We start from the raw sequence: 13,859 nt of genomic DNA on the forward strand, positions 1-13,859 counted from the left end.
TTCTAATTACTGCTTCCCAAGCAACTTGATCACATATTATTGTCATAGCACGCAGCAAACCTATAAGACAACAGCAATATCATGCGTATGCATGTACACAATTAGTATGTACACTAGATGATGACAAACAACTGATTCAGAAACAATATTGTATTGAGTTGCTGACAGAAGTAAACTGAAACATATTCACCATCTTTGTACACGATAAGCCAACTAACAAAGAGTACTATATGCTCCCAAACTGTAAGACAATACATCTTCAGTTGCCATCAGGAAAGTTGTCTCCTAAAGACACCAAAAACTCCAGCAAGTAAGTGTTCCCTGAAACTCTACAATAAAATCTCAGTAATCATAAACAAAAGGTGATCAACAAAATATTCATTACAACGATCCTAGATCATTGAGATGCCTGGAAAGGTTCCTCTGCAAGATTTGTACAATAGTTGAAACAGTAGATGATCTTTGTTTAAGATTGCGAGTGTACTTGTTCAGCAATACACTACACCAAGTCAAATATAGTTCCAAATGCCTTGATGATTCCAACTGACTCGCAACAAATCTCAGCAAAATGTCTAATTGCTGGTCAAGCAAAGAGTCAGTCACAGTATCAACTAAACTCAAATTCATGTTAAACAAGCCTGCCTTTAGTTACTACCAAAAGACTGACTGTTTGCCAATGGAATAGCTTCAATTACATGCTGAATCACTGAAAGCTCATTCAACTTCAGACTCATCGTCAGAGCCCGATTCAGTTCTTGTGCAGTAAGTGCTTCCAATATAGCATCAGGAGTAACACTTTCCGTAAGATCATAAGGATTAAATGTAAGCTTCTGATCCAAACTATAAATGAGAAGGCCTTCATTTGTTCCAACAGCCCATGACTGATCTGTATAACACACATGTATTCCGCTATACGCACTCTACTCAATGTACTTGTTATACCAGTCGGAGAGAACTGAATGCAATTAGTTCTAATCTCAGGAATACTACGTCTCTCACTCATGTCACCTGCAGATAACCAGTAAATAAAGTTTTCATGACATACTAACGCCACACGTGCCTTTCAACACTCCAGGCAATGCAATGTCTTCTCTATCACTGTCGCTGCCACCCTCTACTGTTAAAGCACTAGCTTCTGACCACCCCTCAGAGGCAAGTAACTAAAAAGCAGTTAGAATAAAATACAAAACAGCAAATGCTATAAATTGAAATAACAGCTTTTTTGGATACTGCCTCTGATAGCTTGAACTTTTTTAACAGCACCTAAAAGTGCAAGATGTAAATGTTTGCCATAAATTACATTCAACTAATGTAAATAATTTACCTGTTCACAAACACTGTACAAGCACACAAATCTGGACCTTCCACCAGCTAATAGAAGACTGCCATCAGATGAGTATGACAAACTAGCAAAGTACCTGTAAAGAAGTAACCCAATATAAGCAAACAAAGTGTTCACTGTAGCTCTTTCAAAACAAACCGTTGCTTATTTTTCTTGTACTTTCCTTCACACATATCTCGATGGCATTCTAAAGTGCCTAACTGAGTAGAACTGTCAATATTCCACAAAGAAACATTGCCATCCAACGTTGATACAGCCAACTCATGACCATCAGGACTAAAGGATAGTGCAAGAGCTATAAAGATTGAGAAGTCATGCACCACAAGCCTCATATCATAATATGACAATGTACATCTAACCATCTGAATTTAAATGGAAGACTTCGACAGCACCCTTTCTCTCAAAAACATCCCAAACACGCACGGTTTTATCCCATGATGCTGATGCAATAATTCCATTGGAAACACCAACTGCCAATGAGCTAACTGGTCCATTGTGGCCTGACAATACCTAAAAAACATAAAACACTTACTTATAGTACTGAATTCCACTTTGTAAATGTACTGCATTTCACATCACATTTCTCATTACATCACAATATGACCCCACAAGCTAGTAAGCATTCTAAGTATTATTTGACAAAATCTATCATAAACAGGTAAGTAGACAGAGAGAAAGGCAGCTTCAGTCATACCCACATGCATAACCCTGGCGTTCACACACCACACACACACACACACACACACACACACACACACACACACACACACACACACACACACACACACACACACACACAGGACAAATAAATGTGGTCTGTAGATAGTTATCCAAAGATAGCACCAGGTACCTATTTCCAGGTGGAGACTTTGGTGCTGCTCGGATCGAGTCTCTGGCTGTGCTGATGTACCTTTTGGTGCTTGGCCAGAGCATGCAAGGGCACTGTCTTTGGCGCAGCATTGGGACTGGATCTCAATTAAGCCCAAAACTACCTGTACTCTTCATGGTGTTCTTTGCCAGCAGTCTGTCCACCCCCAGTCAAAGAGCAGGTACTCATTTTTCCTTTTGAGTTGAGAGAGGCAATTGCATGTGAGTTCCTTGCCTATCCCACACTTGAAACTTGCAACACAACCGTCCCAGCTATTTCACTCTTTGTATACTACTCGCTGATGATTGAACTACAAATACCACACAGACACAGACACAGACACAGACACAGACACAGACACAGACACAGACACACACACACACACACACACACACACACACACACACACACACACACACACACACACACACACATTTCAAAAAAGAAACCAAATTTTGTTGGTCTTAAAATAGCTTCATGCATTATTATCATTGATAGACATGTTTCAAAAAGTGTCAAACATTTAGCCATTGATCTTCTCGCTCAACACTTTGAACCAGATTTCTTTCTACAGGTTTTGTCAACAACAAATTAAACTACTGCATAGTTTGATGAATAACTATTTATGCTAGAACTGTATCAAGAGTTTACTTTTAATCCAAGTACAGACCTTAATTAAACTTGTCAATTTTTAGTGAATAATACGCTGCCCTGTTGGGCTCATGTACGACCAAGATACAGTCTTAACAATACAGTCAAACTAACAACTGCCATAATCTAATATCGAAATTTTGTAGATGAGCACTCATTTCAAATTGCAATATTTTCTGGTGTTTAAGTGCTAAAAATCTATAAACTCGCGAACAGTCGCATTCAGCCAGTTATAGTGACATATATAGCATAATAGCACTTAACCAGCTTGGTCCGCTGCTTGGACAGATGATGAGACAAAAGGCTAAAAACTCTCATTTTTTACACACAGAGGGCAAATATTGACCCTAGTAATTAATTCCTAGTACTAGCACTATGGAAGTAATTAGTTCAAAGTATTATAGCATGCAAACAATGGCAAGTTACAAGATTATCTCTTGTCCCTAGGGTGACCACTGTACTAAATTGTCCACTACTCTTTGATTGTTTGTTGATAATGGTTGTTCTGATACACTTCAATAGAATTGCAATTATTCTTGTTTTTCATTGTAACTTTTACCTGACTGTCTGATTGTTCTTTATTTTATACAGTTTTTAATATTCAGATACATTTTTAAACATTCGTCAGCTGACGCTAACATGAGAGCAAAGCAAACTATAGAATTTCCACGTGTCCCAGCTAGTTAATAGAAATGTTGAAACTGTGGCAGTTGAACAGAAGAAAAGGCATTTACATTGTTGCTATTAAAGGCTTGCAAAGTGTAAAATCTCGTATGCAGATCAATAACAATACGAGTAGATATTTATACAACGTCAACTACATCATGCAAGTACACAGCAGTGGTGGGGTCTGCAGGTCGGTTGTGGAAGAGTTTTACTTAAATGGTAACATCCAGAACCTTTGGATTGGCAAGTTTGGTTAGAACAGACATACTTCTCTTCGCAATTGCCTCTCTCGACTTGGCAGTGTAAATAAGTAGGCACCTAGTCTTTGATGGGGATAGACAAAATCGCTACCTTGACAAACTAAAATCGTACAGCAGATGATACTTGTGAGCTTGAATGTCCAATCTCAGAGCTGCACCACAGTCAGTGCCCCTGAAGGAATCTGGCCAAGCTCCAGGTGGATAGTTGACACTGGCCTGGACTCTGCATAGTGCACTGAAACCTGCTCAAGACAGAAGAGCTATTTTCAAATAGAAGGGCTCGTTCATTTGTCAATTTTGCATACTAACAAGGAACAATGAACAGTAACTTCCATGTCCTAAAGGCAGGTTTATGGAAGACGCCATGTAGGTGTGTGGCATGGTGCAGATATAACCACTCATACAACCTCGTATCTTCTTGGCTTCTTTCAGGAAACACTAAAGCCACAGCTCTCCCGAGTTATTGTATTTTAATTTAGAAGTCCAAGGCAACCCGTTGATATTGGTAAAAATAGGCTGGCTACCACGGTAAAGTGCTAGATACGTTCTTCCATGCATTTTATCTTACTCTGAAATCCTTATAAGACTACATCTTCACTTGCCAAAGGCAAGGAAATTGACGTAAAGCATTGATAAGTTCCTCAGAGATTGATTTTGTTTCTTTTGTCTGTATGAGCGATACATATATATCATGTGTTATTTAGTTAAATTCACCTGAGCACGACCACCAAATGACTTCTTGGAGCGTTTCCGCAGTACCACTCAAACAGAACTAGATTTTATCAGTGTGGCACTATGCAGTGTGGAAGGGAGCAGCGTGACACGGCACTGTGCCACATCATGTTCGTACTACACGAAGCAACGTGCTGCAAGCTGCCACACCACTCGACACTGCTACTTAATATGTTCCATGAACTGGCCTTAATAATCGCCATTATTAGAACATTCAAATATTTTAAAATTTCAACAATGTCCACCTGTGAAGAAAAACTATACTAATGAAAGCATTGTCGTTCTCATACTAACTCATCAGCAGCTTGAAATCCAAACATGCAACAATGTCAGTAATCGCAAATAACACAAAATTAAAATTGGCATGCTAGACTTACTTCAAGAAGTCGCCCAGTCTGTACAGACCACAGAAACACGTCAAAAGAGTCTTGAGATCCAGCACAAACAATGTCGCTACTTTTCCCAACTGCTACACAGGAAAACTGAACAGGACGAGGAGAAGTAAAGGTCCTAAAATTGCGATATCTAAAACAACAATGCACAGTTCATTGCAAGACCATCAAACAATTGAATTATCACTACCTGTGTAAGTCAAATGCCCTTATAGTTCCATCTAGAGATGAACTCATTATAAATTGACCAGCATTACCAAACTCTACCCCAGTCACTGCTGCAGTATGCTTATGAAATGTCACAAAGCAGAAGCCAGAGACAGTATCCCACATCTTCACCTTTCCATCACCACCACCTGTTGCAATCCATTGCCCATCTGGAGAGTAAGCCAATACATTTACATCATAGTAGTGTCCTTGTTGTTTCAATATAAATGACTCTGACTGCCATTCCCAGACAACAAGCTGTCCGATCCCTGCACAACCAAATGCAAGCCATTCACCTGTTTGGTTTACGGAGACTGAAGTGATAGTTTGATTTGAGACGCTGCCCCCCCCAAAAAAAAACACAAACATATAAATCAAGCTAACTATTGAACCATTGGGCGTCATACTCATTCTTACCTAAATGAATGTATCTCTTGAAAGTCTTGCATTTCATACAGCGAGAAAACCCCATTTGTATACCCCAAAACTAACAAATCTCTAGCATGATGTAGTTGAGCACAAGAAACTGTCGTATGCTTCTGTAAGAACAAGTGCCTGACAAAGAACAAACAAAACATTGCAAAGCTTGCTTTTATCAAAAGTTTCAGAGTATAAATATTTGCGTAAAATTTTAGAATCAAGAGTTTACAAAATGCACAAAACATTTCACTACCGAAAATTGATAACAAAATATACTAAACACCTGAATAGTAATTTATTGTCCGAATTAATCTCAAAAAATTAAATAATGCCAAACTGTTCCCTTGCCCACAAAATGTTAATCTCCCAAATATTTGCTAAAAAAGACAGTTCACTATTGAGTAACAGCTTACCAGAACACTTGTAATGATGGCTTACATCAGGAAAAGCTAATATATTAATGCATCATCAATTACTAGTTCTGACATAAAAGTTACATATGTAAGACAATCAGTCAGATTGAACAAAAACCATACATTATTCATAATTGCATTATTGCAATTTTAGGTATAAACCTTCAAACTAAAAATGGCATGCCCTTCTAGTTGCTTCAATAGTAAGATTCAATAAATACAACTTACACAGCTTCTCTACCACATCTATAGTTTACTTACCTGTCCACTAGTTCCCACTTGTGATCAAGTTTAGCACGCTTTGTGGCAGGGACAAAGTCTACAACATATAAAACATAATTGTAACTAGTTCAAGACTGTTAATTAAAGAAACACGCTCTAACACATCCCGCAACAGTTTCAACTCATTACCTGTGTCAGAAGTTGTTTGCGTTAATGCCTCAACTGCCTGGTCTTCTTGTTTCCGAACATGCCACACATATACCGCACAATCTTTGGCTATGGTATACACCTAAACACCTCACTAGCTTAATGAACCTTAAAGAATCACAAAAACAGTAAATCCTCACATTCAGCGATTGGCCCTGGAAGAAGCATGCCACAAGTGAAGTTCGATGACCAGACAGTGTAACTGGCTGATATCTTGGCGAGTCTCCAACATTGTATATTCTTGCAGTCATATCCTTTGATCCAACAACTATAAATCTGTAAGACAACCATATTACCCCACATTTTGCTGAAAAAAGGCCAAAATTTACCAGGGTGCTGCTATACACTAAGGATTACCGGCATGCTGCAATATAAGATTAAAGTAAGTTTCTCCTGTGATCTGATCACTGTCAAAAATACTGTGTAGCCGAAACACGACTACACTAAATACTACAACTAAAGTTCTAATTTTTGAATGTCCTCTGCTCCTTCTTCCTCCACTTGCTCTTCCTACTTTACCTCCTCCAGCTCCAGTAACAATATACCTGCATTCTAATTACGGTCTTAGCCTTGTTGCCATCTACTAAGTCATATATTTCCAGAACTCAAAAGTTTCATTGCAATTGTATATGAGTTTCTTCCATATGTTGACACATCACTAGCACCAGTATCTGTTTGCTCATATTGTTCAGCAGAGACAGCTTTTCCAATGTAGCAAGCGGTATCCAGTTTGGTTGCCATTCTGATAGGACTACCCGGTTACATTGATGTCTACTGCTTTGCTTATACCAGCACAACCAGATGCCAAACCAACATAGCTCACACTAAACCAACATGCCAGTTTGTTACTAGCCTCGTTCCCAGGCCCACTTTTTGCTTGCATGTGTTTTAGTTGCCATGTGTTACTATGCCATGTGGTAGAACATGTGTAAATATCTTGCAAAGCACAAAAGTTGGCCTGGGACCAAGATTAATACCATGTTCCAACTATTCCATGTGACCTAACGACGTCTCAATCTAAACCATGTGATACAAAAAGGGCTGGGTGAGTCAAATGCTTCACTGAAGCCAACGTCTAAACAGAAATCAACATGATATGCAAATAAGTTGTAACAAGAATCTTCAACTGGATACAGTGGACGGCCAACACTTACTGGATGCCTGTCATAAGAGCAAAACACAGTCACAGTGCCAGTTTACTTCATTGCTTGGGCATGTGAAGAGAATGAGTTTGTGTTACTGGCAAACTTGTCACAGTTTGGTAAGGTTTGTGACACAGCTTGAAAGGTTCACTGATTGCAGCCCTACACTGAAGCCTCCTTGTGTCACCAAGGATTGGTTGGTTAACTGTTTATGTGCCCAAAGTTGAACTTCCACTCGTTCACCAAGTACTACAGACTACTTCCATTTATGTCAAGCGTGCAGCTGGCTTGCTGGTAGTTACTGTACAATGTAGTAAACAATATACCCTAACATAAATGTGTGTTAGCAGAACAATTATTAGCTAGTTGAGCTTGACCACGTCTCTACCTTGTGTGATATGGCTAGCAGGATCCTCTTCATTGCAATTACTGCTTTGCGAGTGTGGATTGGTGAGTGCATAACAAACACCCCTCTCCATATCACATGGTTCAGATCATGATGGCATGAGGTCTACGTGGAAAAGTAGAAACATGACATTAATCTTGGTACCCAGGCCAACATGGTTCACCACATGGCACATGGCAAAAACACGTGCAAGCGAAAAGTGTTCCTCGGGACAAGGCTATCTGTTAGCAAAATGGGAGGTACTACAGTAATTAGTAACTAAATAAAGAAAATAATTTTAATTAGCAATCTCTTGAAAACTAAAACTGTTTGGAACAAGAAAAAATAATGTTACAGCTCCACACTACTTGTTTTACTGAAAATCAGCCTTCCTCCTTTGAAACCAATTGTGTGCATATGAACTGGAGCACATCACAAAGACCTGAGGCCAAAAAGTACTTGCTTTGGCTCCCCAGCATTCTATTTTCATATCTCACTCAAGCTGATAATGATTCAGAGAAGCAAGATATGCCAACCTGATAATCGTAACCCACAAATAATAAATCAAATAAGTTTGGCTAGTCACTATATGAAAAAATCTAAAGTAATCAAAGTCTCATATTGAAAGATCTACACTGCAGAATGTCATAGGGTCGTAATGCAAACTACTAAGCAAAGCATAGCAAGCTCCCCAATAACAATATATTCGTCACTATGTTTTCATGAGTTGGAAAATCCATAAATAAGCATACATCCCAAGCCCAACCATTAAGCTACAAACATTATCCATTACAAAGACATCACAAAACATCTGTTTACCGACTGTCGTATGACCAGTCAACCCAGACTGTATCATCATGAAAGCCAGAAAATGTGCAAAACAATTTGAAAGGAGCAAACTCCTTTGTGTGTCCTGGACAATGCCACACTTGCACACGTCTCCCAAGAGTGTTAGCAAAAAAGCTATACTCATAGGAAATACAGTATCACAAAATGTGATTGAGACCATGCTAATACATACCTTCCACATTGACTATATTTTATATCTTCAACTGGATGTTTAAAATTAAAATGATGCAAAACTGCTGACTTCAACAAACTAACAAGAAGAGCTCGTCCACCTATGCATAACATATTTTTTATTATTATCCATAACAACAACAAAACAAATCAAATTACTCGCACCTCTGTCAACTGTTATTATCAAGCTCTCATCAGGAGACACTGCAACCCTTTCAATATTCTTATTACTTTCGAAAGGAAAAGTCCTTGAAGAGTTGCTAAATAAACAGAGCAGTGAAACACAATTAAGGATAAATATGTTTAATTTTGCATCAATATTAATGTCTTTCAATTGCTGTACAAAAGACTTCGGCTGACCATACTATGTAGTGCCATAAAGATCATCAATGCTTGTCTGTTAGCAAGACCATTCAACAGGCACTGCAAAGCTCATCAGTGTAGCTACTGTCTTCTTCATCCAACTGCCATTTAATTTGTTGTCAGCATGTATGATACAATTAGCCAGGGGCGGCAGAGCGAGTCGCAAGTTGGGGGCGGGGCACAAAAGGACACTGGAGTACATGAAGAGTGAGCTTTCAGTAGGCATTTCCTGTCAGGAAACACTTTCTAATGTTGAACTTTATTAACTTAACACTCTTCTTAGACAACAGAAAGCGCTTATGCACATGTAAAGGTCTGAACTCTGTCATACTGGAGTACAAAAATTCGAATATTTTCTCCCAAAATTTTTTCGCAGTTGTTGATGGTCAAGTTGGGGGAATTGCCCCCTCTTCTCCCAGCTCTGCCGCCACTGAATCCCCAAGTGCAACAAAAGTGTATCCACCTCCTCCGTGATTGATTATTTGGAGCAAGCAGCAAATCGGCTTTTCAACATTTTCCCAAATAAATTAACAAGAACAAAAAATCTTCCATAAAAAGTTCACTATTCAATTAATAATCATCACAGAATAGATGATTTTTGAACATTTACTACCAATTGAAGCTCAACTTACTTCTAACGCAATCTATAACAATTGAAGTGTTTGCAAAGAAACACAAGTTTGTACACACCGTTTTAAATCAAAGAGAGTCAATCTCCTTCCAACTGGACTGAGAAGTGAGTCTGTGCGACCCAGGAAAGTCAAATTCCCTTCACAGTACACTGAGCCAAGTAGGTTACTAAACTAAATAACACAATCATATCAACAGATGGTAAACAACAGCAAGAGAACACATTTCAACGCACCGCAAAACTGTATCTCATTTTATTCGCCTATTTCCCGGATATCTGAAATCCCGTATTAGAACAAACGCTAGGTTATCCCAAGTTCCCAAATAGGCAGCTTAGTATCTTAGCGTGTTATGTTGACGACGACGTTGATGATATCTGTTTGATGGCACACACGTGTGCTGGCTGCAGGCCATGTCTAGTCTAGTCCTACCTGTGCGTGTAGAGACGTGTAGAAGCAGTGTAGTAGGTAATGTACTGTAGGTTCCTTCTCCGTTCTTGCAAAACACCAATTAAAGAGCATTTCAGTTATTGCTGCCACACGCCGGTATCGCTGCGACACGTACGGCACGACATGCACAACAGCGGTACCGTTGCAACACCGGTATCGCTAAGTCCTGCGGTATCTTTACACCCTAGGTCTATTGTTGAAGCTTCTAGTAACGGCATTGGTGCGATTTCGGAAGTATCGCTACAAGACGCGCGGTGGTACAGTATAAAATGCACTCCATGACGGCGTCTGCATGCACCAACACAGTATAAAATTTTTGACACGTCGGTATCGTTACAAACCAGGCGATACAACAACGCCCGGTGTGTGGCAACACCAATCTATCACTTCGAAGGCACGACGAGATACAAGAGCACAGTCAGCCTCGAGGTCGTCCAAAGTATTATTACTAAAGAGTGTAACAGTAATATAAATAAAATAATCGGAACATTGGTTTGCTTTCTTACATTTTAATGATATCAGCTTAGGCCACACGAATAAAAATTAACTGTGACAGGAGTTGCATGCCCAAAAATCTGCGCCCGCGCATTTATTTTACATTTTACGAAAACATCCCCATATATACATGTACCAGCATTCCTCAAAGTCGTAGTAGTAGAGTTCAAGTTTGTTAACAACAAGTATTCAAAGGTCAGATGCATAAGTTTTAAAATTTAAAATTTAGTCTAATTAAAAACACGCCCACCAGCCAAAAATTGGTGCGCTTGCTCCTGTCAAACAACTATTGTTTAATTTTATTATTGTGACCTAAGGTGGCGTTTTTGATTTAACAGCTATAATAATTTTTCATCCTATTCAAAAGTGATTGCATACAGGTGCTGTTTGGTTTCGATAAAGGGTGAGGTTTGAAAGACAAGAGAAAAATTTTGTTTTATTATGAATGGCTCTAATACATTGCTAGCAGTATCGATTGCAAATCAAAAATAGTCAACAAACTTGGTGATTAATACCTACCAGAATATGCATGCATATAATGCTATTACTACAATCAAGCCAATACACACAAATCTGACATAAACCAAATCTACAAAATCACATTTCTTCACTTCAATCACTAAATAACCACTGATAAGCGAGAATTGACAACTTCCTCAAAACAATACTTGTGAATCAGGAACGAGAAATATTCAATCCAATTATGGCATCAATGAAAGCAAACTTGTCCGCATCAACAAAGTCAGATATAGCTACGTTGATATCTACAAAGATAAAACTAGTTAAACTGCAAAGCCAAACTTAAAGACTTTTGTTCCATAACTCAAATATTAAAATGTGTTAAACTTTGTATGGACTGTACAAACCTGGGTAGATGAACTTCATGGGGTACCTTCTAGAAGGGTTCAGTGAGAGGAGTCTCAATCTCCCCCACACACACACACACACAAACACACAAGCCATAACATATGATCCATTTTAAACCAATAAACAACAGTACACCTCACTTTGTGCAAACCCTAATGTAAAACTACAAAAGCTCTAGTAAAAATAATGATAATAAATAAAAAATTCCAAAAGATAAAATGAAAGGTTACTCAAACACATCTTTAGCTCACCTTGCCTAGCTGTATCATTTTTTATTAACCATTCAAGAATAGGTTCTCTTGCTTCTTGTGCCAGTTCTTGCAGATTTCTTGGTCCATGACAACACGGGCTACAGCAGCAGCAAACAGATTTCAAAACTGTTGAGGCTACTGGTGTTAAAATACATTGTGACACATAAAAACTGTTCTTTGTGTGGCCAGCTTTCAAATTGTCACAAAGCGACGTCACAAGTGTATGTGGGCTTGCTGTATCTATCCATGGACTCACAATAGAGTTCTCAGGCCAGAAGTCCTTGTACACGTCTGTTACAGACTGTTTGAGGTACCTTAGAATTATCGTCTTTTTTGCCTCCCTCATGCTAGTTGGTGTCACAGAGATTGGTTTCGATGCATCATATGGATAGAGAAAAGGACCAACAGTTTCTTTAATCAAATCAATTAAACTATTGTCACTGTCCTGTTCCCAGTCATGAAATTCTTTAAAATCGAGAAATATAATCTCATTTGGATGTTTCTCTACAAACTGGGCAACTGCTTCCAAGGCTGGAGCAAGAGGATCACCTCTCAGTGTATGACACAAGCACAAGTTTTTGTCTGGTAGTCCATTGCTGGCATCTCCCCGAGCAACACGAAAATCAAAGTATCTAAACAAATACATCAAATGCCAAACTGTAATACATTTGACATGCAAATGCAGACAAAGAATTAGCAACTATCCATGCACCATCTGCTTGCTTCTCTGTAAGTCTGTCATCTAGTTTGTAAACGTAAATGATAGGTATCTCACAGTAAGAGTACACACTAAAAACTGAACGTCCAGTTTCACATATGTAAAACTAACAGATCCAATCATTATTTAATTTGATTACTCAACAATATACAGTTTCTAGTGAAATAGATTTTGTGTGTCTCGATCTGTAGACATACTGCCAATCAGTCTATCATTAGTATTTGTCAGTTAGCCTATTTAGTTGCTTTCTCGTTACTTGGTTGTCTGTCTAACTATTAATATACTCATCTACCTCATATAATTATAATACAACCAGCATTCTTCAAAGTCGCATTAATTTGAATGCAGGAGACCAGCAAACACTGAAAAGCACTAGATTCAATTGCAGCAGTTCCTTTTCCTGATTTTTTTGTGTTTGTGTGTGCATGAGCTAGTGTGCAGAAAAGATCGATCAGACATGAATGCTATGGCCACATACACATATAATTCTTCTGTATACCATACCTCGTTAAAGCACTATGTTCGCTTCAATATACTACTAATAAAGCTTACCTAATGCCGTTTTCCATTTGCTCCGCCACACTTAGGTCTTGTGACCGCGCCCACCTCGCAATGACGGGCTTGACACAACATGAGCCAATCACGGGGATGTTGGCTAGGAAGCGATACGCCATGGGACTGTCACGCAGCAGTGATGACTGGCTACTTATGGTTGATGTACCAGAGTCGTGTGATCCAGGAAAAGCAATAGAGGTGAGCGGGCGGCTTGAAAACTCAGGGACTTGAGCAGTCAAACGTTCCATCCAATTTTCACGATAACCTGGACTGTAACTCATTGCGACTTGTGTGTATAGCGCTACAGTACAGATTTATCGTCACGTGACTGTAAAGGTCTGGCTACGCGAGCACCTGGCGGGCGGAATGTGTTGAGGGCGGGGTTAAGGTCTGGAGATTGAAATTAGCCTGAGGGCTGTATCCGGCTCTAATGTAAAGACGACTACCCCTCTTTAATATGTACATTTCAACATTGAATCGAAATTAGTTAGATCATATCTAGACGTGTAGAAGCAGTACACACGTACTCTACAATATCTACTAGAGGTGCAGGTAGCAGTTTCACTGAAGTTTCTTCTACGTTCTTGAAAACACTCAATCTACA

General features: G+C 39.0%; 2 protein-coding genes across 2 annotated transcripts; both read right to left on the reverse strand.

Moving 5' to 3' along the window:
* Positions 1–138: 138 nt before the first annotated feature.
* On the reverse strand, positions 139–10,193 carry LOC134185646 (periodic tryptophan protein 2 homolog). The gene is made up of 20 exons (XM_062653483.1): positions 10,156–10,193; positions 9,981–10,093; positions 9,093–9,187; positions 8,929–9,028; positions 8,727–8,870; positions 6,521–6,656; positions 6,363–6,462; positions 6,213–6,270; positions 5,536–5,673; positions 5,102–5,458; positions 4,897–5,044; positions 1,702–1,852; positions 1,481–1,637; positions 1,325–1,418; positions 1,216–1,263; positions 1,061–1,160; positions 943–1,008; positions 668–886; positions 386–611; positions 139–329 (listed from the first exon to the last, which is right to left on the reverse strand). The coding sequence occupies exons 1-20, from the start codon at positions 10,171–10,173 to the stop codon at positions 260–262; spliced, it is 2,538 nt and encodes an 845-aa protein (XP_062509467.1). The 5' UTR covers positions 10,174–10,193; the 3' UTR covers positions 139–259.
* A 1,089-nt stretch (positions 10,194–11,282) lies between these two features.
* On the reverse strand, positions 11,283–13,566 carry LOC134185911 (PI-PLC X domain-containing protein 3-like). Its single transcript, XM_062653793.1, has 3 exons — positions 13,253–13,566; positions 11,983–12,614; positions 11,283–11,628 (listed from the first exon to the last, which is right to left on the reverse strand). Exons 1-3 carry the CDS (start codon positions 13,534–13,536, stop codon positions 11,540–11,542), a joined length of 1,005 nt encoding a protein of 334 aa, XP_062509777.1. The 5' UTR covers positions 13,537–13,566; the 3' UTR covers positions 11,283–11,539.
* Positions 13,567–13,859: the final 293 nt, after the last annotated feature.

Source organism: Corticium candelabrum, chromosome 10 (assembly GCF_963422355.1).
Source record: "Corticium candelabrum chromosome 10, ooCorCand1.1, whole genome shotgun sequence".
Classification (NCBI taxonomy): domain Eukaryota; kingdom Metazoa; phylum Porifera; class Homoscleromorpha; order Homosclerophorida; family Plakinidae; genus Corticium; species Corticium candelabrum.

Bases quoted from the DNA above. Each gene is read 5' to 3' on its own strand.
- LOC134185646 (XM_062653483.1), bottom strand. The intron at 6,657-8,726 runs GTAAACAGATGT...GTTGTCTTACAG, and splicing joins GACTGGTCATACGACAGTCG to ATTTATAGTTGTTGGATCAA. The intron at 1,853-4,896 runs GTAAGTCTAGCA...TATGTTTTTTAG, and splicing joins AGACTGGGCGACTTCTTGAA to GTATTGTCAGGCCACAATGG.
- LOC134185911 (XM_062653793.1), bottom strand. From the start codon at position 13,536: ATGAGTTACAGTCCAGGTTATCGTGAAAATTGGATGGAACGTTTGACT. The intron at 12,615-13,252 runs GTAAGCTTTATT...GTATTTGTTTAG, and splicing joins CAAATGGAAAACGGCATTAG to ATACTTTGATTTTCGTGTTG. The intron at 11,629-11,982 runs GTGAGCTAAAGA...TTATCTTTGTAG, and splicing joins AAATGATACAGCTAGGCAAG to ATATCAACGTAGCTATATCT.